We start from the raw sequence: 27,472 nt of genomic DNA on the forward strand, positions 1-27,472 counted from the left end.
TTCAAAGGGTTATACAAATACAGACCTCAAGGAACAAAGCACTCTAAAACCCTTTAATATATAAGCCAGGCAAAGTTTGCACTTGCTTTTGCAGCAGTCTGTGTTTTAATGGCTGGTGTGTCTCCATGGCAACATCAAAGACTGCTTATTTAGTCGGTGGCTAATGTGACAATTTGCTATTTTTGAATACCTCCCCCCCCCAAAAAAAAATCACAGCCATTCAGAAAAGGCTTATTTAAAAACAGATGACAGTGTTTTTAGGACAAAAAGAAAGTGTGTTAATGAAATTCCTTCCTGCAGCTGGACCATTATCTGCCTTAAACTAGATTAGCAATGAATATAAAAAGACAGGAGTGTCCCAATCTCTCGCCACACATATGGATAATGATAGAGCTAGAAACTGTGTTAGCTGGGTGGATGCTAGATGAGGCAGATTATCAAAAATAGATTGGGAACTCTTTGAAAAAAGATGGGCAGTAGACAGAGCTTGGAATTACTCTGGGCCACAACTTCTAGAATTCCTTGGTCACTGTTTACAATGGCTTTGTGGATGGCTGGGATCCAGGAAGCTGTGGTCCACAAGAGTAACTTTCCGAACCTCGGTGGAGTACATACTTCATACACAGATGGTTCCACCCAGCTTAAATATGGAATCACACAGCAGGATGTGAAAAACATCCTAGTGCAAACTGGACTGTGAGTCAGTGTCAACAGCAGAAGAGTAAATGATTCCTGTTGTCCTCAGAGCTGCTTCATATAACTTAGCTTCTACTTTGAAAATCTCTTAAGGAAAAAATCAAGCTTGTTGTAACCTCTGGAGTGCACCAGTGGTATTACTTTTGACCAGAATATATGGACAGCACAGCTAATGACATATTTTGGCAAAGCAAAACAAACACTGTTATGCAATTCACAGATTAGAGATCTCAGCGCAATCATAGGGCTGGTACAGACAGGCACTTTGCGCCGGCCTGGGCCCAAAACTAGAGCTAGATATGGCCGGCCGTCCACATGCGCCCAGCCCTACTATTGGCGCCCATGCACAATAATAATAATAATAATAATAATAATAATAATAATAATAATATTTTATTTCTATCCCGCTTTTCCATGGTGATCAAAGCGGCGTACAGTATGTGCCCCTTGGTGCGCTCCTGTTTTCACGGGGCATGCAATGATGATGCACGCATGTCAGAGCGCCCAAACGGCGCCATAATGATGCCCCTAAAAAGAAACTGCCTAGGGAGCGTGTCGGTTCCATGCTGTGCAGCTGCGCGGAACCAACCTGGAGCAAAGACAGGTGGCTTTTAGCCACCTGTCTGTACAGCCCCATAGTTTATTAAGATACAGTATCTGCCTCATCCCTCACCCCACCTGCTCTCCAGATGCCAATCTCGATATAACACCCCACCTGCGCCCTTTTCTGGAAGTAAGGGATCTTGAGACTGTTGTGCATGCACTGGTAACCTCACGTCTAGACTTCTGTAATGCGTTCTACATGGGGCTACCCTTGTGCTTGGTCCGGAAACTGCAACTAGTATAGAATATGGCAGCCAGAGTAATTTCTGGAACATCCAGGAGGGACCATATTACCCCAGTTCTAAAGTCCCTCCACTGGCTGCCCATTAGCTTCTGGACCCAGTACAAGGTGTTGGTTATCACCTTTAAAGCCCTAAATGGCTTGGGTCCAAGCTATCTCTGGGACCGCCTTCTCCCCTACAATCCTCCCCGCGCACTCTGCTCCTCTGGGAGAGGCCTACTTCAGCCACAAAAATCTAGGCTTTCAACTACCTCCCAGAGGGCATTTTCCATTGTCGCCCCCAGACTGTGGAACGGCCTATTGGATGAGATCCGTCTACTTACATCCTTAGACAGCTTTAAAAAGGCTGTTAAGACGGATCTCTTCCGGCATGTCTTCCCAGAATAGAGAACCCGGCCTTAGAAAAACATCTGGGAAAGATACTGCTGCTCCCACTGATTGTTTGTTGGTATGATGTTGTTGACCTTCTTTAAGGAGGGGAGGTTACCAGCGATTTTATATGTTTTGTATTTGTAACTTTGTTAGCTGCCCCGATTGTTCTCAGAGGGGCGGGATACAAATAAATTATTATTATTATTATTATTATTATTATTATTAATAATAATAATAATAATAATAATAATGACTTATGTAAAGAGTGCTGCCCATGGAAACCATACCTGCTATCAGCACACTTAAGAGCAGGAAAGGAATCTTTACACATATCTTTTAATGATTATTCCAACAAGTACTGTTTGTGTTATATTAGTACAAGCTACAGAAATGTTGTAATAGATGCTGCATGAAAATTTTTAAACTCATAGGCATTGGGAACATGGTTCTATCCTGACCCATGACAATCCCGTGGCTGAGACATGTCCAAGACTCCCTACTCTCCACTGCTCTACTTAGTTCCTGCAAAGTCATACATGTGACCTCCTTAATAGAGTCCATCCATCTAGCATGCGGCCTTCTCTACTTCTCTCCACATTTCCTAGCACTGTTGTTTTTTCCAGTGAGTCATACCTTCTCATGATGTGTCTGAAGTATGACAGCCTCAGCTTGGTCATCTTGGCTTCCAAGGAAATTTCTGACTTGATCTACTCTAGGACCCACTGGTTTACCTTTTTGGCTGTCCACAGAATCCTCAGCACCCTTCTCCAGAGCCACATTTCAAATGAATTTATTTTCTTCCTATCTTGTATCTTAATTGTCCAGCATCTCACATGCATACATGGTAATAGGGAAAACAATGGCTTGTATGATTTTAACTTTCATGCTCAATTGTATATTTTTGCATTTTAGGATCTTTTCTAGTTCTTTCATAGCCGCTCTCCCCATTATTAAACTTCTTCTAATTTCCTAAATGCAATCCCCGTTGTTATCAATGTCTGATCTTAGGTATGAGAACTCATTTATTATTCCTATTTCTTCATTGCCTAGCTTGAATTTGTGTAGAATCTCTGCGGTCATTATTTTTGTTTTCTTTATGTTCAACAGTAACTGCCTTTGCATGTTCCTTTTTTTTTTTAATAGCACCAGGTTGGCTGTTACAGGTACATTACCATTATTTAAAATGAAAGCTGAAACAAACCATGCTGTCAGAAACAGCATCTTTCTTCACATGAGAACTATATATCACAATTCCTAAAGCCCCCAAACAGGATCAAAACTTGGGACTTTCCTTCATTAGTTTCAATGAGTTAATTTTCCTTTTGGTTGGCTCATGGAAAAGGCACACAAATTTTCCCCATGGATTTTACACTTAAAAACCATCATATCTCTAAAATTTCACAACTGATGTGAAATTAGTTGTGTTAAATACTGAGTTTATAAAGTTATTTAAAAAAACAGAACAAAACAAAAACTCAAAATGTTCAAATAGCAATGTAATGAGATAAGTTAAGTGGTTGCACATTAAAAGTTCATTCCAGTAGTTAAAACTGTGGGCAAAAGTAAAGAGGGAGGTATTAATTTACTGAAAGAGCAGCTGTTTGAAAACACTTGCATTGTGTCATACATATCCTGGGTAATGAAACCACAGACAAATAAACCAAAGAATCAGTGGTTTAGGGCTTAAGCCTCCTGCCTAAGCACACATGTAGGTCTCTTCAATATTAACGGTATATGAAACCAGGCTGCACTGAAAGGGGATAGTAACACATAACTTTACCACATTAATATAAAAAGTTAACTCAATAAAAGGTAAAAATCTGCTTCCAAAAGCTTACAGCATGATGTCCATATAGCACACCCAAAGTGAGGTTAAAAATCATTCTTCGGAGAGCAATAAACAGAATTAGCACATTTATTTTAAATTTGTTGTATGTACTTTCTGCCATAATTTGTATCAAGTTATTGGCTTGGTAATCCCACATGGGATAAAGTGGGCACATGTCCCCAATACAGACCATTGCATTTATTTCATTTATAAATGTATTAGTTGATTTGCTGGTGCAAAACACACCAAAGAAACTAAGAAAAATAATTAAATATACCAACTCTGTACAAGGTGCACTGGTTGCCAGTTTTGTTTCTGGACTTGATTTAAAGTGTTAACTTTGACTGTTAAAACTTTAATATATTTTTAAAATTTATTTTAAAAAGTAAGCCCTAAAAACATCATGACCAAGTTACCTGAAGGATAGCTGCTCACATATGAGTCTTGTCTTTCAGGCTGCGGTTTCAGGCCTGCTCTTGGAAGCCTTCATATTGGAAGGCAGTAGAGACAGGATATTTTCAGTAGTGACCTCACAGGTTTTGAACTCTGACCAAAAAACAGATTTGATTTATGTGGAGTCGAAGGCTTTCATGGCCGGCATCCATAGTTTTTTTGTGGGGTTTTCGGGCTATGTGGCCATGTTCTAGAAGAATTCCTTCCTGATGTTTCACCAACATCTGTGGCTGGCATCTTCAGAGAATGCATGGATCATAAAAATACATTTATTGTAATCTGCAGTATGCTAAAGGTATTGCAAACAGGGTATCAAACTTATTGAAACTGCTGCAGTGTTTATCTTTTGTAAATTGTTTAACTATTTGTATTTTTAAAGCTACTTTATAAATGTAATTATCTTTTTAAACCCATGCTGGAAAACATTACTCTGAAAGCCTGTATATAAACACTTGAAGCAAACAACATTTTGAAGAGATATACTCAGCTAGCCTTAAATCCCACTGAACTCAATGGAACTAACAGTCAAGAAGAGCTGCATAATACACATATTCCCAATATCTCTGAGCACCTGTAGGCTATCTAAGGTTGGTGAGTAGGTCTAGCCTTAGTGTAGGGCTCCAAATATCATTCAGTCTAAGAGGCAAAACAGATGGCACTGACAGTGTCCTGCCACCACTTTCAGCTCCAGATCAGAGCCAGAGCAACCACACCCCAAGGCCCCAATCCAGCAGTTTGTCAGCTCAAAAAGAGGCAGCAAAATGCTGCTCTTTTTAAAGCCAGCAGAAAGGTGCCTTTGCCACAGTGATGGCACTTTTCAGTGCTGCTTTCAACGTGCAGCGTATAAATGCCGCACCAAAGAAGTGCTATGATGCTGCCTGCAGTGCAAATGACACGCCCTCATGCCACCCCAACACCGGCGCTTTCAGCCTGTTTGTTTAGCTCCTAAGTCTGGCAAGTCAACCTTATGGGCATATAGGAATGTGAACCTTAAGCATTCAAATAAGGGAATATTGAAAAGTGGAAACTTACTCTAACACAGAAAAGAAGGCCAATCCTTTCCAAATGTGGCTACATCAGACTTGAATTAAACCAGACTTGAGGCTAGGGTAAATATAATGCCTTTTGAGATTGTTACTATGGAGAAGAAGGAGGGATCTCAAGTATTCAAAGACACTGTCAAGTGAAAGCAAAACCCAAGGAAACAATTTATTATTAAATCTATAAGGTGATCTACACCTCCATTTGGCTCTTTGGAAAGGATTTTGCTTATTACAAGGGAACAATAGAGCTCAAGGACACATTGAAAATCTGTTATGGTTGAAACTGTATTTACCTGAATATAGTGAAAATAAACAAGAGTAACATTTTTCAAATTCAACTGCAAATATTTACCTAGCCAAGAAAACTTCAAGCAAACTTGAAATTTTAACTGTGACCTAAACTTTACAATACTACACAAATTACAGGACTGACCCTATTAATGTTATAACTATGGAATGTGGTCCAGTATAAAGACAGAAAAAAACTCATAAAAAACAAAAACTAAAATATTCCTAAAGCACCATCATTAGTAGAAGTTTTTACTTGTTCCATGGCCTTGAAGAACATCTTGTGGCACACAAGATGGTAAGGATTGGTCAGGGACAGCCCTACCATTAGAATCACAGAATCATAGGCAGGATACACACCGCCATTTAGTACGTATAGGATATGTACTAGGGTTAGGAAGGGGCGGTGCTTCCGCACCCCCCTAACCCTAGTACGTATCCTATACGTACAAGATGGCGGCGCCCCTTCTACATGGGCGCCGCCATCTTTACGTACTGGACGCACAGCGTCCAGACGTGTCGCGGCGCCTATGACGTCGCGAGTCCGCGCCAGGCGCCTCGCGACGTCATAGATGCGCCGCAGAAAGAAGCTCCGAAATGGAGCTTCTTTTTTGCTCCGCGCGGGAGCCGCGCGGTTTGGCTGCTGCGGCTCCCGCACGGAGCAAATGGCGGCGGCGGGGGAGCGCCGCAAAGCGGCGGTTTGTACCCCGCCATAGAATCGTAGAGTTGGAAGAGACCACAAGGGCCATCCAGTCCAACCTCCTGCCATGCAGGAAATCTCAAAGCATACCCAACAGATGGCCATCCAGCCTCTGTTTAAAGACCTCCAAGGAAGGAGATTCCACTACACTCCAAGGAAGAGTGTTCCACTGTTGAACAGTCCTTACTGTCAGGACGTTCCTCCTAATGTTGAGGTGGAATCTCTTTTCCTGTAGCTTACATCCATTGTTCTAGGTCCTGTTCTCTGGAGCAGCAGAAAATAAGCTTGCTCCCTCCTCAATATGACATCCCTTCAAATATTTAAACAGGGCTATCATATCACCCCTTAACCTTCTCTTCTCCATGCTAAGAAGAGCACCTCCCTAAGGCGTTCCTCATAGGCCACGGTTTCCAGACCCTTCACCATCTTAGTTGCCCTCCTTTGGACACGCTCCAGTTTGTCAATGTCCTTTTTGAATTGTGGTGCCCGGAACTGGACACAATATTCCAGGTGGGGCCTGTCCAAAGCAGAATACAGTGGCACTATTACTTCTCTTGATCTAGACACTATACTTTTATTGATGCAGCCTAAAATTGCATTGGCCTTTTTAGCTGCCGCATCGCACTGTTGACTCATGTTCAACTTGTGATCTACTTGGACTCCTAGATCCCTTTCACATGTAGTTTCATTCAGCCAGGTATCCCCCATCCTGTATCTGTGCATTTCATTTTTCCGCCCTAAGTGCAGTACCTTACATTTCTCCCTGTTGAAGTTCATTTTGATAAGTATGCCCCCAATTCTGTCATCCAAGTCACTGATAAAGATGTTGAATAGCACTCAGCCCAGGACAGACCCCTGTGAGACCCCACTGGTCACTTCTCTCCAGGATGAAAAGAAGCCATTGTTGAAAAGAAGAGTGAGGCCACCACTTCAAATGGCAGATACTGATGTGCATTAGTAAGGTGTAGAAGAACTGAGCTATATGTGGTGTAATGTCCTGCATCTCCTAAGCTATCCTGTTTCATTGGACACACAAAATAGAGTCAAGGTATAGGAGGACAGATCTAGAAGTACTGTGTATGCCCTATATCTCCTAAGCTATCCTTTTGCCCTCAGGTTTGGGACAAGATGCTATACTGCTACAATATTTAAAATAAGATTTATGCTAGGTTCTCTATTTACAATGGGGGCATCTTTTATTGCCTCTGGCTTTAAAATGTATTCAACTGGCCCTGAGCTTACTCATCCCCCTAAAAAGCACACGTGTTTTCTCTTTTCCATAGTGCCATAGCAAGCAACACAGCATCTCTCTATATTCTCCTATAAACTATTTGAATGTGGCCAGATTAGAAAATAGATGTGGAAATACTTTGTTTAAAAATGTAAGCTTAATGTTTCTGATATTTACCATTTGGGCAAGAATTCAAGAGGCTTCAAGAGGCAAACAACACTAATTCATGAAAGAAGAATAAAAGCAAACATCAAAGCAGGGCATTTTAATGCATTTTTAAATCCATAGCTCTTATTGTGGTTTTCCACCTTAAAAGGTTAATTTTTATTTCAGATTATTTTATGACTTTGCATTTTGTACTGTGACCAACAGATTTTCAGATTAATTTCCTTGGCTAAAGAGGAAAATTCCATTCTTTTCGTTAATACAACAGAGGAGAATATTACTTTACTTTCTTATACTACAATACTCCCTTGTCGTTTGCAGCTGTTAATATTTGACTAGCTTCTCTGACTACAAAGAGGGTTAGCAAAACAAGTCACTTCTTCCCCTCTCCACTCTCACTAGTAGAAAAGTGGTAAAGGAACTAAATAACCAGCTAAACTTGAGCAGTCTTATTGTACTGTGATTGCCTGTGTATGGTTGTCTGGTTAAAAAAGTTCTGAATTATGGAAATTGGCTGTTAGGATTGGCATAAACTATTCAGAAGTTTAAAATTATTTTAAAAACTAATTTGAATGAATGAAACTCAGTAATATGCTTCTATACAATGAACCCTCTTATATATAGCGATCAGCACATTTTCATGAATTAACAGTGGGACAATTTGTGATGTAAACATGAATCTCAAGTAGGAATTTTTGTTCAAACAGCAAGATTTTTCAAGGCTGGATGTGTTTGGCTTAGAGCTCAGAAAAGTCACCTGTTTGAATTTTTGACTTTGGTCTCAAAAAATACCTGTTCCAAGCTCTAGATATTCTCCTACAATGCAATCTGTCATTCCTATTATCTTTTGATTTGTAGTGGAATGTTAAAATATATTTCAGATAACTCAATTTCCTTCTTGCAAAATTCCATCATGCCTGCACAAGAGCTTGATATTTTCCTCTCAACATACATCACTCTCAGTAAAACAATAATTTAAGCTATAATAATAAATCTGACAAGCATTAATTCTTTCCCAAACTGGTTCTTTCACTCGTAAATGAATGTAAAAGCAATAGCTCTGTTTTGTTTTTCTGGAAGTCATAGGTAGAGCTGTAGCAACAAATATACCAATTCCACTTCCATCCTCATCTTTCTGCTGATGTAAATTCTCATAAAGAAATAAAAGACTTATAAGTTCTCCAAAGACAGTTTTAAAAAGCAAGAATTCCTGGGTCTGATTTGAAATATATCCTAAATGAAAGCTATTAATCCTTAGTGTCAGCTCAAGACTGCTCATACATTTATGAGAAAACTATGGTGTACGAAAGACTCTGGTCAAACCTTGATGCTGTTTGACAATATTAACAGTCTTACAAAGCAAGGTATGATTAAGCATATCAGTTTCAAGGGGTGTTACTGGAAAGACTGACAGCCTACAGAAATCCTAGGAACAACCAACTCTTTTTTAAAAACTTCATGCTCAGTAAATTCTTCCATTTAACTTTGCTCCGATCACAATTGTGGAGCCCAAACTGGTATGGTTCACATATTCTCATCCTGCATTTTTCTACTTACTCCATCTTCTGAATAAGACGGGTACACCTTCTACAATACTCAGCCTTTCAGAAGGCTTAAGATAAGGCATTGTGCAGAGTAGGTTTTACAGTACTTCACAAATTATCCCCATGTTCACAATAGTTTGGGTGCTATCTTAATGTTAGTTTTTAGTGCTATTTGTATTAACAGATGATGCTTGCAAAAGATTTGGGATATGCACTAGGATGAGTGAAATTCCTAGTTTTTTCAGAAATTCTTCAGTTGTCAGTGTATTCTATTATGTCCTACTTGTGGACTTTCTATAGGCATTTGTTTGGCTACCAATGGGAAACCTATGCTGGGCTAGGTAAACTCTTAGTTTTATACAACATGGCTCTTCTTCTATCACAAAACAACTCAGTAACTGCTGCTTTACCTTTTACTTTCACTGACGTTAATTTGCTAATAGCAAACTAAAGTTGTTTTAGAAAGCATGAACTTTCCCATTAGTGAGGGAAAACATGGTGGAGTTATCAGACTTCTCACTGTGGGTCAATATGGTAGAATGGGTTTAACAAATACAAATAAATTAAAGTTGGCATGTTTTCTATGCACACTTCCTTTTTTTCTGATTACAAGTAATAAGTATCATCATGATAGAACCTAAAATGTTCTTTGCATCTAGTTTGTAGGTAACATGAACTAAAAAAAGTAGTCTGGAATATCAGTATGCAAAGGGATCTTGTGACATCTTGGAGAACAACTATGCAAAGGAAGATGCAGCATGTGCTTTTGTAGACTTGGTCTACTGCATTTGAGGAAGTAGTAAATGTCTACAAAAGTTTATGCTACAACTTCTTTTGCAGTTAGTCTCAAAGGTTCTGCAAGATGCCTTTGCATCATGAACTCCAAAGATCTGCACTGGTTTACCCAGTGTACATATAGTATAGCTTTTTGTGTTTAATAACACTGCTTATTTGCACTAGGGACTCTTGCCTGGCCCAGAGTAAGAAGGAGAGCCCTCCCTCCAGTCCGTCTGCCATGGTCCAGGCCTCAGAGGAAGAGAAGATTTCTGGACTTGATCTGCTTTCCCACTGCTATTACATTCTCCTTTTGTGTTGTGTCTTTTTAAACTGTAAGCCTGAGGGCAGGGAAATGTCTAATTAACCATTTGTAAGCTGCTCTGAGAGCCTTTGTGGCTGAAGAGCAGGGTATAAATACTCCAAATAAATTTTCATTTACAAAATCACCTGTTCTAAAATCCACTAGAGTAAATATTGATAAAACAAGAAAAAAGGAAAGGGTTAGGTGGTAGGATTTACAAGATTCGATCGGATAATCAATATAATTTCATAGGTCTATTGGGAGTATGGGAATCAGATTAAGATTAATAAGAAAGAAATTCAACAATGCATACAAGAAACTAAAAAAACTAAACATAGCAAGGTTAGAGAACAACAAATGAAAGTAATAGATGGTATAGAACAACACAACAGATAGGGAACCGTCCAATTAAAAAAATTGTATGTACAGTGCGGTGTAAATTTACAGCGCTTTATAAATAAAGGTTAATAATAATAATAATAATAATAATAATAATATCATAATTAATAAAAATGTATCACCTGTTTATTGGCATGGGTGTGGAAGTAAAATAACATACAGTGGACCCTTGTTATACGCTGGGGTTTGGTTCCAAGATCCCCCGTGTATAACAAAATCCGTGTATGCTCAAGTCCCATTAAATATAATGACATAGCAAAATGGTGTCCCTAATAAAAAATGGAACATCAAGGTAAATTTATACTTTTTTGGAACATTTTCAAACCGTGTATGCTTGAATCCGTGTATAAAAAATCCGTGTATAAGAAGGGCTGACTGTATATCCATATGTCATGGGTACAAAGATTTTGGAAGAAAATAGAACAAGAAATTCATAAAATAATAGGGGGGAAATTCAATTAAATAAAGAAAGACATATAACTGGAAATGTTAGGAATAAAGGATTACAAAAGAAGGAGGAATATTTAATCAAACAATTATAGCAGCACATGAAGTAATTGCCTATGGGTGGAAGCATAAAGAAAAGTGAAACTGTAACAGATGGAAGCTATTATTTATTTATTTATTTATTTATTTATTTTTATCCAGCCTTTCTCCCAAAGTGGGACCCAAGGCAGCTAACAACATATATACAGTATCAGAATATATTATATTAGATTTTATAATGGAAAAGGGAGGGTTTATTTTGGTCAATTGAAATAAGAGGTTTGGGATAATATTTGGAAAATAATGACTGAGTTTGTTGAGGAGAAGAAGGGGTATGAAATTGTTAAGGAAACAGTTAAAATTATTTTTCTCATGGGAGGAAAAAAATGAAAAAGAAAACACCATTCCTGGGGTGGGTGGGGGGAGGAGTAAAAATAAATAGAGGAAATATGAGGGATTAGTTAATAGCTGAGAACACTTTGGAGATAGGAAAGTAAAATGTTTACGGTATATTAATAAACTCATATAATATGTTTTAAAAAATCACTTGTTCTGTTTGGATTTACTGTAGTTGTAGTTCCAAGTCTCACTGAGCTCTTGGTTGATACTGCTATAAGATAAGCTTTAATGGTGGTAAATAGTAATATACAGCAGAGAAGCATTCCAGACCTTTCATAGATGGGATCCAAAATCCCTTCACAACCTGTGATAGAAGTGGGCCTTTAAACAATTAACTTTGTCCAGATTATCCTTGACTGGCAAGCCAATCAATCAAGCAATCCTGCAATCCAATTCCCCATGGTTTATTATAGGGGGCCACTAGGCTTGGGTAAAGCCAAAGGAAGATGCATTCCCAAGAGTGGCGAAGCACAAACCACTGTGCACATATGTGACCTCCCCTCCCCATTAACTATGAGAACTATGCAAGCAGGTTAATAACCAAGGAAACTTCACTCCCCCAGGCTGTTCTCACATCTTTTTTCAGCTTCAAAATGCCAACATAAAGTAAAAAACTATCTAACAAAAGTGCTAATACTAATAACAGATACCTGTTAATATGTCAGAGGCCAAACTTAGTACATCACCTCACCAGCCTTGGTTTACAGATGGCTGCAGTTGTTAATTTGATTCATGGAATGTAATCTGACAATGATCTGCAAAATAATTTTCTTATTGTTGTCTATAAAGTAAATGTTTCCCTTATGCACCTTATGAATGGAGTTAAATATTTACTTTGGATTGCCAGAAGACATATGTCTATCCCTAAGATACTTCTTCTTCTTCTTCGCCTTCTTTAACATTGTTCATTCAACCTTTTAATGAGTGCGACCAACACAGTAAGTGGAAGCAAGATACTATCTGAGAAATGAAATCCCAATAAATATTTAAACAGACAAGGTAACCTAAAGTCATCCATTAGAAAAAGTTATGGGAGAGAGATATCTCAATATCTATTAGCCATAATTGGCAAACAGGATAGTTATCAGCAGTTGGAGTTAACCAACAGTGGATTGCCACCACTTCTTACAGGCTCTAGCAATAAATTTGTTAGGCTTTATCAAAGATCACATATTTTAAATGCAAAAAGGACAGTTTGTACTCTAAAACTGCATGTTCCTTAATATTGGAGATAGTGTTGCAATGGAGCCTAAACATCAGAGAAACAAGCCAAATTGTTATGTTTTCTTCCTTGTGTTAGCCTGCCAAAATCTTGAATTGCCCATTATCTGACCTTCACACATGTGACAAGGTCCTACAAATACCTTGAAAGATTTTGTAGCACAGCACCAAGGCAGATATTAATGTCATTTATATTAACTGCTATCTATGCAAGTCTCTCATCCAGTAATAATGGACAGATAGGCCTGCCCCACATATTTGATAGTTGTGTGATCAGAAAATAGGAGGCCATAGAAATACCAGCTATTACAAATGTTTTACTTATGTTAGAAGAACACTGAGGTTATTAGGAAAAAATGGTACTGCTCTGCCATAGACTTATCACTATTCAAATGTGGCTCCTACCTTCTGTCATCAGCTCCAGAGCCTGCCATTTCTGGCAACTTCTGGTTTCTTCCTACTCTAATCCAGTAGAGGGAGGAGAGTGATTAAGAGTTGTTTCTTTTGTTGTACAAACACATAATACAGCAGCAGTCCCTGGAATGTGTTAATCATTTAGCCCTTTGCCTCAAGGGTGCACTTGCAATTTGAAATATGTAGGCCATGTGTGTAATATTTGTATGTAAAGGTTGAATTCAGAAGCAAATACTGTAATGGATATTAAATAGGCCTTTTCTCACTCTTGATACTATTCACTGGATATTATTTGGGATTGGTCTATGAGTCTACACATGCACTAATGTATTTGCCAATGTCTCCCTCATGCAGGGTTGGGGAAAATGTGGTCTCCTGGATATTGCAGACTGTAAGTTCGATCTTCGCTAATCAGTACAGCCGAGGGGATGGAACAGTGGAAGTGCAGGAAGGCCAGCATGCACCCCATCTCTGCTTTAATGAAAATATGGGTCTTTTTCTGAATTTGTAACACTCCTGTTTTATGAAAACTTAACAGAATAGTAGTATACAGTAGGAAGCAAGAAAAAAAGGAGTATCAGTTCACTCCTTTCATGCCATCCATGCAAAAGACTCTGCTTAGTTTGCTAATTCAAAGAGAAAATAATTCACAGTGTGATATTATTAGAGAAGATTAAACTGAAGAGTAATTACATTAAGAAAATATGAGAATTTGTTCAAATTAGGCAACGGTATAAGGCAACAATGCATTGAACTAAATGTCCCATCTGGACCTTTAGGGATTTTACAAGTGTTGACAGAAATCATGTAAAAGTAAACCTTTACTCCGATATTGCTCAAGTACCAGAATTCCTTGCTCACTTATAACCTTTCAAGCGACTCATTGACTATTCCCATTCTGATAAACATCAGTATAGCCTTCAGCAGTATGATAATTTCCAGAAGGTCAGTAGGTCTTGCTCAATGCATGTATATCAGTAACATGAGAAGTGGTTTCCCCTTCAAAAATATCACAACACTTACTTTACTGCCAGTTTCCATGAGGAGAGACCAGAACTGAGCAAGGCAACAATAAATTTCCCATAAAAATGAACCTTCAAAGTCTGATTCATATTGCTAAAGCATTATAGAAAAACTCTGACACAGATGACAAAGTTGGGATGAAAATGCACTAAACAGGAGGTACAACTGAGTTCTAGCTATGTTTATTTAAAACTGCTACTTCTACTACAAAGTAATTCTCAGTATTGTTAATATAATTTTATTCCAAGCTAGGTACTAGTTTGCGGCCTCAGCCTCTCATTGTCACCTATGTAAGCAAATTAAGAGAAAATCATTTGTATATATTATTATTAAAAACACAACTGAAGGGTTGTAACTTTGGCACACCCTCCTTCCCCAATGAATTATTATGTATATGGTGCCATATTTAAAAGGATTGGTGTGTTGTTTAAATGCTATTGTTACATTTGATCTTGTAGATGCAGTGTTATCTAAAGTGAATGAACAGTACAAAGAGATGAAATCTGAAAGGTCAGCAGATAAACTCAACAACAATGGAATCCCAAGCACAAAGGCCTATTAGGAACGTCTCCTGAGTTCTTAAACCTAATTTCCACATCATTTAGGAACATTATACTGTGTTTGTGATATTATGCACAAATGTGTATTTTAAATGAACCTGGATTTTTGGGAAACAGAAACCAAGGAGCTTATTGCACAGGTTTTATAATATTACTTACCACTCCCGAATTTAGCCTAATTCAGGCTGTATCATGGGAGATTACCGCATATCGTTCTCAGAACGTTCTGCACGTAACGTGATGAGAACGTTCCTGGAACGGATATTATCGCATTGAGTAAACTGAAACGTGATCAGAACGTGATTGGAACGCATTTTACCGCACAGCGCTTCCTTTTTCTTGAAACCGTTCCCAGAACGGTTTGCTGTATTGTGGGCTGTGTACTGATAACGTTGCCACTCAGTGGTTGGACGGCTCGGGAGAGGCGCTGCTCCCAGGAAAGAGGAAAAAGGGAGGCTTGGGGCATGGAGCTCGCCAATCCTGAGTCCCTCGGCTTACTGAAATCCCTCACCTCCCTTCCCCATAGGAATCAATCCAAAAACGGAGTTTAAAAGGAGCAGAGAGCCCTGGCTATGGGGATGTCCTGCCATCTCTCTCTCTCCCCTCTTTCCCCATAGGAATCAATCAAAAAACGGAGTTTAAAATCTCTCCCAGATGCAGACCCAAAGGGCTCTCCTCTGCTCCTTTTAAACTTCTGGATTGATTTCTATGGGGAAGGGAGGTGGGGGATTTCAGTAAGCCTAGGGACTCTGGCCGGGAGAGTGCTTCTCAGCCTCACTGAGAAGTCTTCTCTCCGAAGATTCCCTTGGGAGGGAAGGAAGGCAAGCGCCCCCCCCCCCAGCTTGTCTTCCCTCCGAAGGGAGTCCGAGGATTCTCTTGAGAAGGAAGGAAGGCAAGCCCCTATAAAACGTTGGGGCTTCATATGCTGGCATATGTTTGAAGAAAATCGGATAAAACCTATGTAACTTGATGGGCCAAGGGCAGAGTCCCCTCCTTGGCAGCCTGGGCTTTAAGGGAGCTCCACGGAGGTCCCTTCAAGCGGAGGGAAAGGGAGGGGACTGGACCAAGGGCAGAGCCCCGGCAGCCATTGCAGCTCTTTAAATCGGTTAGAAAAGAAGAGTCCTCTGCTGTCATCCCATTTCCCCTTTTTGGCAGCTTGACACCCTTTTGCTCCTGTGTGTGTGCATGTAATGTGTGCCTTCAGGTTGTGAGCTTCCCTCCCCGCTTTAACTCTTGTCTGGCTTTTTGCTATGGAATTCTGGGAGTTGTTTGCTTGCTTTTGTGTGGTGCTCCAAACAGAGGAGCTTTTATGGGTTCCCTCCTGGAGGGAAGGAGGAGAAGGTCCTGGGCATCCCTGCCTCCTGCATTGTGACAGCACAGGAGCCCCACTGGACATGACACTAGAGGCCCCCGCAGAAGCAACCAGACCCTCTCCCTCTTGCTCTCTGCTCTGGTCTCCTCTTTCCCTCTCTCTTTCTCTCTCTTTCCCTGCTTTTCTCTTCTCTTCCTTGTTCCACCTTTCCTCCCTTTTTCCTTCCTTCACTCCCTCCTTCTTCCCTCCCCCCCCCTCTCTCTCTCTCTCACACACACACACACACACCTTCCCTCACTGCAGTCGCTGGCCTGCCTGCCTCCCTGCCTGTCATTCTTTCAGCCAATCAGGAGACAGAGGAATGAGAGAACGGATTTGAGAACGGATAAGAATACCGCACAGACCTCTGTTGGAACATTCTCATCACGTTACAGCTCTCTGGGAACACATTCAATCCGTACCCTCCTGGAACACATGTAGAACACATTTAGAACGTTCTCAGAACCCGACTGGAACACATACGTGCGGTATTCTTAAATGTGTTCCGTTCTCATCACGTTCTGAGAACGTTCTCAGAACGCAGTGCGGTAATCTCCCTGGTCTTATTGCATGCCTTTTGTCTCCCAATCTGCCATCTTAGTACAGCCCGGATGCAGCCTGCAATCCCTTAATGTGCTTCGATGGCCATTTTTCAAAGTCAGAAACAGTAAGTCACATTATAAAGCTGTGCTATAAGCCCCTAACTTTGGCTCAAAATCTCCACTTCACACTGACAGTCACCATTATAATGCTGCATTTTAAAAGTTGGTGTATTGTTTAGTCTGCTTGCATGTAGCTAATGTTTTATTTTTCACTTTTTACCCAGAACTGGAACTCAGGGTGGCTTACAAAAACTTAAAACAGTTACTGAATAAAATTGGTATAGGTACAAACATATAAAAAGAGAATACAATTAGAGTCTACAGTATGCAGTTCAGAACAGTTGAATATATCTCCATTCTAAAGCAAGAAATAAGAATTGGACAGCACATTGTTAAAAGTCCTCTTCTTATAGAAAGTTCCCCAAAAACAGTTCATTTCCAAAGCCTGGTTTTAGTCACCTTTGAACTGTTTTTGTAAATATCATTTCATTATTTTGCATTTATTAGCACTGTATTATGATTAGTTGTACAGTGGATCCTCTGCATACGCGGTCTTTTTATCGGCGGCTTTGAGCATAGGCGCTCAAAACCGCCGGCGCGCGTGGGGCGGAAGGGTCGGCACGTCCCATTCACTTGAATGGGCGCGCGCACCCGTCGCGCCTCGCGTGCCGCCGTGCACGAGCCCCATTGTTTACAATGGGGCTCGAGCATAGGTGGAAATCGCCATACGTGGCGGGATCCGGAACGGATCCCCCGCGTATGGCGAGGTTCCACTGTACTATGATCAGTTCTCATCATCTTTATCGTGCTCTGTCTTAAGTGTCTGCAAGATGAAATATTTTTAAATAGTACAAAAATATCTTTTTTTTCCTTCCTTTTTTTTTTTTTTAAATAAGGAAAAGGGTGCATAGCTTTTGGCTGTTAGTGACAAACAAGCCAAGATTTGTGGTTGTCAGGAACCTATCCCTTCGCATGCGTGGTGGTGGCTTCCCTGTTTAGCTTTGCACTGACGAGCTCAAAGCCCATCAGACAAGAAACTGCAGCCTCCTGCTCAATCATTAGTTTTGTATGTAGAGGAGAGGAATCACTGGGGGCAACTCCTGACCTTTTCAGCAGCTCCAACATAGGATGCAACGATACTCATGCCCTGCAGCTGGGCTTACCACTGACTGGACATTTTGTGAATAGAGTGTTGGACTAGATAGTTTTTTGTTTGGTCCAACATAGTTATCATTATATTCTTAGGAACCTTGTGGTTCACTGTGTTGTTAGAGGCTAGTGTCACCATGGGATGGGCCCATTAAGCCAATATGTAGAGATGTCATGTATAAAATAACAATGTTCTCTTGTTCATATACCTAAAGACTCCAAAGCATGGGTGGATGACTGTGGAAGGCTAAAAGGCTACATTAGTCCTCCCTGCATCCCATCCCACCACACCTCTTGCAAGAAAAGAAAAGAAAAGAAAAAGAAAAAATGCCTTTGGGAGACATGGGAGTATTTTTGTCATATTTTAAGGCCCTGGCACACTTCCTTTTTTTTAAATAGCTCTCCTGGGTCTGAGAAAATGCAAAAAATGCCCCATCTTGCCAGCTGGGGAGCATTTGAGGGCAACATCTTGACCCCAAGGGTGTCCTGCAAGTTACAAAAAAGGCCCTGGGTACTGTATGTGGCCCTCCTTGTCCTAGACACACCAGATCCTGCCTGGTTTTGGAACTTTAGCAAGGTCAATCCCACTGAGGGGGGGGGGGTGTTGCCCAGGAATATTGGGTGTTGTCAGCTATTTTTCATAGGAGGGCAATGGCAAATTCCCCAGTGTATTTCGTGCCTCCTAAGAAAACCATAGGAAATTTATGAGGTCAGTACAAGGCATGGGACTTGAAGTTGCTTACTTTTTTCAATTGTTCCTGCTAGTAATTATAATTAAAATGATCCTTTTTGGGGGAACAGGAGAATAATAAAGAGAATCTAAATTATAGGAATTTGCTGTTTTTTGCCAACTGATTTTCAAGATCAATGTTATATTTTAAATACAAAGGGAGATTGTCTCCATTCCTCCTTTCCCTCCACTGCACTGGAGGATAACGTAAGTCTTTCTTTAGGAACATACTTGCTCTTTGAGCTTGCTGATAAAAACCAAACCAGACAGTTAACTGAGGAATGGGATTTGCTGGGGTGAACATTTAAGTGGCCCTTTGATTTTTCTATTACAGCAACTATATATATTCATACAGTAACATTTAAGTAGCTAATTTTAGATTCAGGGTCTCTACCAAGGGCCAAGTGTCAACAAATACTTGAAGACAAATGCCAGAAGAGCAGCTATGTTAATTTGGAGTAGTGAAAATACTGGTGCTCTAGCACTTCAGAGAGTAGCCAGCTTTAATGTAGCATTAGGCAGATGCTGAAGATGGTCTGTGATAGGGGAGGAATGAATTTTCTACATCTGGCTTTTTCTTTGTTTTTTTTAAGCCTATAGGCACAATCCAGGAGAAAAAAGTCTTTTTAAATCTTGTTGAATTCTATGATTGTTGAATTCTGTTACTCTTCTGTACATTCTTATTTTAAGCGTATAAAAGTTATATGGATTTATGGCAGAACTACATGTGCTGGCTTAAATGCATGACTCGGTGAAGTTTATGCATTAAGTACATTTCTGTCTAGTGTTGTGTTGTGGTTTGAGTGTTGGAATATGACTCTGGAGACCAGAGTTCAAATTATAACTTGGCCATGGAAACCCACTGGGTGACCTTGGGCAAGTTACACTTACCTTCTGAATATGACTTGCTAAGAAAACCCAGGTTTCCCTTAAGGTCACCATAAATCAGAAACAACTTGAAGGCAAAACAACAACAACATAGGTTTTTGTGGGTTTTTCGGGCTATGAGGCCATGTTCTAGAATAATTTATTCCTGACGTTTCTCTAACTGTTGTGGCTGACATCATACAGAGCACTGCTGAAGAATTGCTCTGCAATTAATTTTTTTAAATGAAATAAATAAAGGCTTGTGTTGTTCTGGAACTGGGTGTAGTCCCAGGTCTCCAGAAAAAAAATTCACCAAACACGACCCTTGTTACTGCTATCAGATAAGATTTATTGCTTGTAAATGATGCAGCAAAAGCATTAAAGAAGAAAAGCACTGATGGGACTAAAAAATTAATTATAACATTCTAATTCTAAAATTAGAATTAGAATTCTACCTTAGTAACAGAGATGAGCACCACCCCTTACAGTCAGTCATGGCTTGGCAATCTTGCAAGGGAAAACCATTACCTTTACCTTTAAAGTTGCTGTATAACTATGAGAAGTTGTCTCTGCTACACTGGACCCTTGGTATCCACTGGAGTTTGGTTCTAGGATCCCCCATGGATATCAATATGTCTGGATGCTCAAGTGCCATTAGATACAATGGCATAGTAAAATAAAATGGCAAAATCAAGGTTTGCTTTTTTGAATTTATATTTTCAGGCCATGGATACTTGAATCCGTGAATAAAGGATCTGTGGATACAGAGGGCCAACTGTACTTACAAGCTGTGTATGTATAGTTTGTAGGCCATAGTATTTGTCCATGATTAGCATTTGATTATGGGAGAGGCCAAGCATGCATAGTTAACCACCCAGCCCAGGGCTGGCAAAGTACAGACTTTATTTTTTCACTAGAACCCTGCACAAAGACACAATGTGCCACATCCTTAACTATTCAAGTATACATTCACCTTTTCTCTTTCATCAAAAAGGAGAACCTCCAGCTCATATCACCTCTCACTATATCCAGATAATGTCCCACTATATTCTCTTTTCAGTTTGTCTCATCACCTTTGGAAAAACACCTTTACTTTAGCCAGCTACTGACATAAAACACAAGCCAAACACATGAAATAAAGAAAAGCTGGAACTATTTTTGGCCATGTTACATCCTTTTAAAATAGAACAATCAAACCTAAATTAAAGGAGGCATTTATATACTATCCATTTTGAATGGTGTGCATGCCTGGGTATATATAAATACAAGTGTACTACTTAAGCTCAGCTGTTTATTTGATGATCCCCATTAACCTAACAATAAGGCATTAAATTAATTTTCCACATTCAAATGTGCTGTTCTGCTGGAAGGGGAAATGAATATTGTTGAGGGCCATGTTTGATGCTAATGCTATTAATGTAGAAAAATCTTCATTCTATCTATAACTAATCAGAAAGCACAAGTAACCAGAACAGCTGGAAATACAACAGATGCTCTAGTGGGAATATTTCAACAATAAGCATTTGGGCAGAGGGGTGTTACTGTGATAGGTTCAGTCATGGGTTGCCTCAGTCATAGGCCATTAGGCGTATTAAGTTTTATAATGGGACAGAAAGCCTATACATAGAATATTCTTCTATGAATAGTTTCCAGAGACAACCTAGTATTGTTTTATTAAACTGATGGCTGGACTGAATTAGCACATTCACAAAATCACTGTCTCCATTTACAAAGTATAAATGCGAAGGGTGTTTTGGTAGCTTCCAGATTTGGGAGAAAATGTTACAAATAGTTTTGGAAGATGACCTATCTTCTTCACCAGTCTTCTTTCTTCTTACATGTGTATGTGCTTTCAAGTCGCATGTCAGCCTGTGGCGACTCTATGAATTAAGGTTTTTTTCAGACAATAAGTACTCTGAGGTAGTTTTGCCAGTTTTCTTCCTCTGAAATATAGCCTACAGCCTTGGTATTCTTTGGCAGTCTCACATCCAAAAACTAAACAGGACTGGCTGTGTTTAGTTTCTAAAATCGGACAGGATCTGGTGCCTTTAGGGTATTTAAACTTAAGAGTTAATATGTTATTGCTATGGATTAGGCGCTCTTCCTCCACCCATCCTTTTGCATTTACAAGTACCATAAAAGTGCCAGTTCTCCCAGCAGTGGCACCCATCTCCCCCCTCACCTCCAACCAAAAAAACCATCTCAAACCACACTACTAGCATCATTAGAGCAGCACTAGATGTATGTGGAAAACTACAGTGGCAGAAGGTTTTTTTTAAAAAAAGACAAGTCATTTTAAAAGGTGTAATGTGCCTGCTGCACAATGTGTAATAGTTCATTTTACAAACCAAACCAGCCTAGCCCAACCTTAACTACCTTATTTCCTCTCTGTGTGTATGTGTGTGTATAAATCCTGTGTTACTGTTGTAAAAAAAAACTTGTTGTGGTCCAACTACAAGATGTATGTGTGTGTAATATGTATGTTGACATATGTGTGTGTGTGTGTGTGTGTGTAACATTTTAATTTATTGTTCACATGGTTCATACACATCAGATGAGTACTTCTGATGCCAGTATGGCACCAGGGCTTCAACAGTTGGTAGCGTAAGGAATACCCACGTGAACTCTTGCATACACACGTATACCTCAGTTAACATTACTTCCTTAACAGAAAATATGCTACTAGAGGCAAAAATAATATGGAAAGGATAGAAGGTTCCTACATTGCCAAAATGCAGAGTAGTTCAACGTGTTCCAGCAGACTTTTTATTCAGACCTAATAATACGTATACAGTATATGAAATAAAACCACCAGGCTAGGTAAACCTTGCATAAGTAAACAAAAACATTTTGAGTCTTGAAAACTTTTTCTAAAATGCATCTTATCATGACTCCCCCCCCCCCCCCAACCTCTATTTCTTATGATGTCTAGTTGGGTGGCCACTCATGCTCAGTAAAGATTCTGGAGGCAACTGCCATTTGCCTCGTCTGTTGTAGGCAGGCAAACACAACTACAGTAGGACCCCATTCTTCCCAAGTCAAGCTTTCCTTAATTGTTTACTGCAGACCTATTGCTGCAGCTTGGCAACAAAAGTCAGTTTGTCTAGCCTTCCTTCTTCATATTCCCACACCCAATGCTGCTAAAAAAATCTAGCTAGAGAGAAGAAAAGGAGGAAAAGTAAAATGAGGGTTCTTTGTCACAGGCTTTGTTAAATGAGGTATGCCTGCATATTAGTGCCATGTATGAGGATTATCATATAGGTTGCTAACTAATTGTGTTTCATTTCTGTCTTGAACATTATTTTGACGGGGGGAAAGGATAAAAATGCCATAAATACTTCTGGATTCCAAAATTTTGTGAGAAATAGAGGAGGCAGCAAGAATGCCATTTCTGAAAACTACTTAAAACATGCTATTTCTTCCTAACCAAAACAGTTTCAACTACAATTATAATAAAACCTTTTATCTGAGACTACGTGCCCAGAGTGATGCTGAATCAACATCATGATGGCTACTTGAAGGTTGTATTGTCTTTTTCTTCCTTTTTATTTGATTAACAAGCAGTAGATAATAAGCCTCTCTCTTGTCTGCTTACATTCCAGTAGTAAAGAGCTGAGTAGAACTCTTGCACAAAATATATCAAAATGCAAATAAGATCTTTTACCAAAGCTAATGTTTGCCTTCCTCCTCACCCATACCTCTTGTCCCAGCTCTGTGACACAATGACTTGCAGACTAGCAAACTTGGTTCACACAACACCTGAATATTATGAAAGAGCACACAAGTTACTGCTAGAGCACATGCTCTATGTGTAGAAGGTCCCAGGTTCCAACCTCTACCCAGTTTAAGTGGGTGGGGGGGGGGGAAATCTTAGGCAGCAAACTGTGACTTTTCCTGTTCTGTGCCCCTCAGGAGTTACTAGCAATCAAAGAAAACCCTGCTAGGCTAGAGCAATGGTCTGATTTGGGAGTTTATCGCACTGCTCGTTCCAGTCCTTTCCTCCCATTCTTTCAAAAAGTGTAGAGGTCCAGACTGAGTACAGGACACCATGATCGGGTACTGGATTACTCCTGGCTAGGCATGGAGGTGTGCGATAAAATCCATGTTTAAAAGTTTTCATCCCATGCCTAGCTCGGGAGGAAAGGGTGGGAAAGAGCAGTGCAATAAACTTAATGTAAGGCAGCTATACACGGAGAGAAATTAGCTATTCTATATGTTCTAATTATTTGTCTATACCATCTGTTTTTCCAAGTAGCCACATGTATGACCACATCTTTCAACTGTCTCAGTTTGGCAGGGACAGCTTTGATGAATCATCTGCTGTCCCACCTCTTTGGCTGATTCTAACATGTCCCAGTTTCTCTTTCCCCCTCCCGTTTTGTCTTCATCTGATTTCCAGTGCTGCAAACAGAATTCAGAATGCAAAAGTAATTTGTACTCAATTAGCTTAACATGGAGGAGGGGCAAGGAGAGGCAGAATCTTGCCCTTCCCAATAGCCACTGGCAAAATAAACTGCTGCAGCCATGCCTAGCTTGCTTATTCTTCTTCATTAATAACTCCTACCCTTTTGACCACATTCTAATGTTGCTTGGTCACTGTGTCCTGTTTTTTTTCTGTGAAATGTTGGAGGATATATATGACTGATCCAGTCAGTCATAATGATGCACATCTGAGTACTAAGGCTGAATCTGCATTGTGAAAAGTAAAATCCAATGAATATCCAATGAGGAATATCCAGTAACAGAACTTTTTCTCTTTCCATCACTAGAACTGGAAGGAAGTGATCTCTCCTTCCTACTGCAGCTCCCATGCACTCCAAAAATATGTTTGAGAGGATTGGGAAACCATAGTCTGCTCTTTGTAGTGTGGACTGTGTGGTGCTGACTGTGGACAAACCTAACCTCTCAGGTAAAGAAGGAACCTACAGCTTGCCTAAAGAGTCTGAAATCAGGCTAGAGATCTGTAGTTCTTTGTATGAGACGCTGAGAAGACAGATGCCAAGCAATAAACAAAAAAACAGTTGCCAGCAAAGATTATGCTAGAATTATGTTTTGTCTGTTTTAAACTTGGCACTAATGTGAAAAGGAAACTGTCACTTTGTATTCAATGATGTTGTCAAACTGCTTTTTCAAGTGTGTGAGTTATTGTTTTAACTTGTGATGTTCTTTTCTGTTCTGTTCATTGGGAATGGACAAGCTCCAAGATGCAGCTGGCAGTTAAATTTACAAAATTCTTGGACTTGGCAATGCAGTCAGTAAAAGAGAGCAAGTGACTTGAGCTAAGCAATCACGCTAACTAGATTAATCACACAGAAGACAAGGTCCCTATACTTTTCATCATTTCAGGAGTTCATTATCAGCTTTCAGGGAACAAGATCAATGCAGTACAAAGGAGACAAAATAGATCTTTGACCCTAAAGTGTATATTCTATATTTTTCTGTATATGGTGATTAGGAATATATTCATCCTACACTAAAACCCAACCAATATATCCCAAAGTTATTAGTGACCAACCATTAACTTTAACTTGGCCCTGTATGTGGGTTAAATAAATTAGACATCAATGGCCTGTTACAGACTGCCAAAATAAAGCTGCTTCGGGTCTCTTTGGAGATATGCTATTTAAATGATGCATGCATCCTAAGAATCTGGAAGCTGCACCAAAAGCTGCACTCCGGTGCTTAGGAATGGAGTGTGGCTTTGGTGCGACCTCCGGACTCTTAGGACCCATGCATCATTTAAATAGCATACCTCCAAAGAGACCCGAAGCAGCTTTATTTTGGCAGTCTGTAACAGGCCAATATAAATGTGTATCACCTTCAATTACCTTCTCCCTCCAACAAGATTTCTTTAGAGATGTGTGTCTCAGTAAGCCTATGTTTACATTTCAATTACTAATCTCCAAACAAAGCACATTAAATGCATAATACACAGGGAGGAAAATAATGTGACAAACAGATTTTTTTTTACTACATGTGGGAGTACCTCTTCTAAAACAGTTGTTTGACCTTTGGCCTTTGTCATGAATGTGCCTTGGGAAAAGAGGGAGTTCACAGTATATTGCTATGTGTTTACCTGTAAAAGGATTTTTTAAATAGCTTTAATTTTATACAGTCGGCCCTTCTTATACATGGATTTTTATACACAGATTCAAGCATACATAGTTTGAAAATGTTCCAAAAAAGTATAAATTTTAAATATCAAACCTGGATTTTCCATTTTTTTTATAAGGGACACCATTTTGCTATGTCATTATATTTAATGGGATTGAGCATACACGGATTTAGTTATACACGGGGGATTTTGGAGCCAAACCCCAGCGTATAATAAGGGTCCACTGTATGTGCTTCTTAGTTTAGAAAAGCCAAGTGGCATAGTATCTGGCTGGTCACATTTATTAAAACCAAGCATTTGTTCCTGTTCATATTTCTGAGGCATAATAAATTTTCAGCTGACTAATTTTGCTTTCACTTTATTTTGTTTTCTCCAGTCTATAAAAATAAATAATCAATTATATTATCATATAAAATACACTCAAATCATATTCACCTTGGATATCCTGAGTCAATTCTCAACAAAAAGATCCTAGCCAAAATTACAATTCCTCTAATATTCCCCATTGCCTTGCTATACTCACAGTTTTTATGAAAGACAGAGCTCTACTTTGTTTTATTTACAACTTAAATTGTAAAAAGAAAGACAGACAGGTAAGCTTACCTGTCAGCATCACCTAGACCCAGTGAGGTATTGCGTTGCAGAGTTTCCCGTACAGCAGCCATCCCATCAGGAAGTCTGTTTAACCTTCGAGTATAAAGACCCAATCCACCATCAGTCATGTACCTAAAAACAGAGGAAGAAAAAGTTAAGTAATGAAAATTTACCAAAGTCATACACAGAGGATTGAATATGTATCATACTGGGACTCCTTCCTTGAGCATTCATTAAAATAACCAAAATTAAACAATCACTGTGTTGTAAATAAGTTCTAAGGGAAAACGTGACAGTGAAAATATAGCAAGAACTTTGTGACTAGCAAAATCTTATTTCCACCTTTGAATGGGCTCTTGATATTTGCTTAGTGCCCGAGTTTTGAAATTATCTTCTTAATTAAGAGGGATAGAACATTCATTTTTAGGCAGGATTACTCTTCTAACAAACATTTATATAGAGTGGATTGGCTACATATTTGCTGAAAATTGCCAGGTATCTTCTTACACTCATGCTATGCTTACAGAAACTAAACTTTTATGTTTTTCCTAATTCTAGGGAGAATGGGAATAGCCAATGGGAGGCATTGGGACTATTTGGCCTGCAAAGCAACTTGGTGAGAAGAAACATCCTTCCAACGTAGGTGTGTAAACATTACATTCTGCATTCAGTATGTAATGTCCCAGCCAACAGATGCTTGGAGAAGCAATAGTATGCCTTGTGTAGATATTTTATTGGACTGCTAGCCCATATGCCATCTAGGAAGTCAAATAAGCACTGTCAATATGCTGTTTGAGAGGATCTTCTGGGGAGGGTATTTATTTCTCAACCAAGAAGCATCAATAAGCTCATTTTTCTTGAGAACATGAACTCCACAATTATTAAATCCATATTATTAGGCAAATACTATTATTTACCAAATATGATAAGCAATTATAGTGTTTGGTTGTTTTGTTTTGTTTTTGTTTCTGCTTTGGTTTTCAGAATATTGTCTCACATAATGGAGCAGGCTATTCCTGGCTTAGATAACACAGTTTCCAGAGGGCAGTGAAAATCAAACCACTTAGACTTGCCAGAACTAGTATATAGTTAGAAGCTTTCAATAGAAAATTGTTCTCAGAAACATTCTTCAAAGAAACATAGTTTAATCTATTACTTGAAGATAGCAATTTGGTATAATTCTCAAAGAATGACAAGAGAAAGAAGGTAAAATGATGCCCTTTACATAATTTAAGGCTTACACTGGTTATTTTGTCCTAACCAATAGCAAATCTGAGGGTGAAATAAAACAATCCTTGTCACAGAGAAAATTCTCATATA

At 39.3% G+C, this 27,472-nt stretch overlaps 1 protein-coding gene across 11 annotated transcripts in view; it reads right to left on the reverse strand.

Moving 5' to 3' along the window:
* NAV2 (neuron navigator 2) overlaps positions 1–27,472 on the reverse strand; it is a 783,367-nt gene that overhangs the window by 119,282 nt on the left and 636,613 nt on the right. For all 11 annotated transcript variants that reach the window (XM_042439006.1, XM_042438987.1, XM_042438971.1 and 8 more), the window contains one exon: positions 26,162–26,284. In XM_042439006.1, coding sequence (XP_042294940.1) covers positions 26,162–26,284 — 123 coding nt within the window. The remainder of the gene's footprint in view (positions 1–26,161; positions 26,285–27,472) is intronic.

Source organism: Sceloporus undulatus, chromosome 1, assembly GCF_019175285.1.
Source record: "Sceloporus undulatus isolate JIND9_A2432 ecotype Alabama chromosome 1, SceUnd_v1.1, whole genome shotgun sequence".
NCBI classification, from domain to species: domain Eukaryota; kingdom Metazoa; phylum Chordata; class Lepidosauria; order Squamata; family Phrynosomatidae; genus Sceloporus; species Sceloporus undulatus.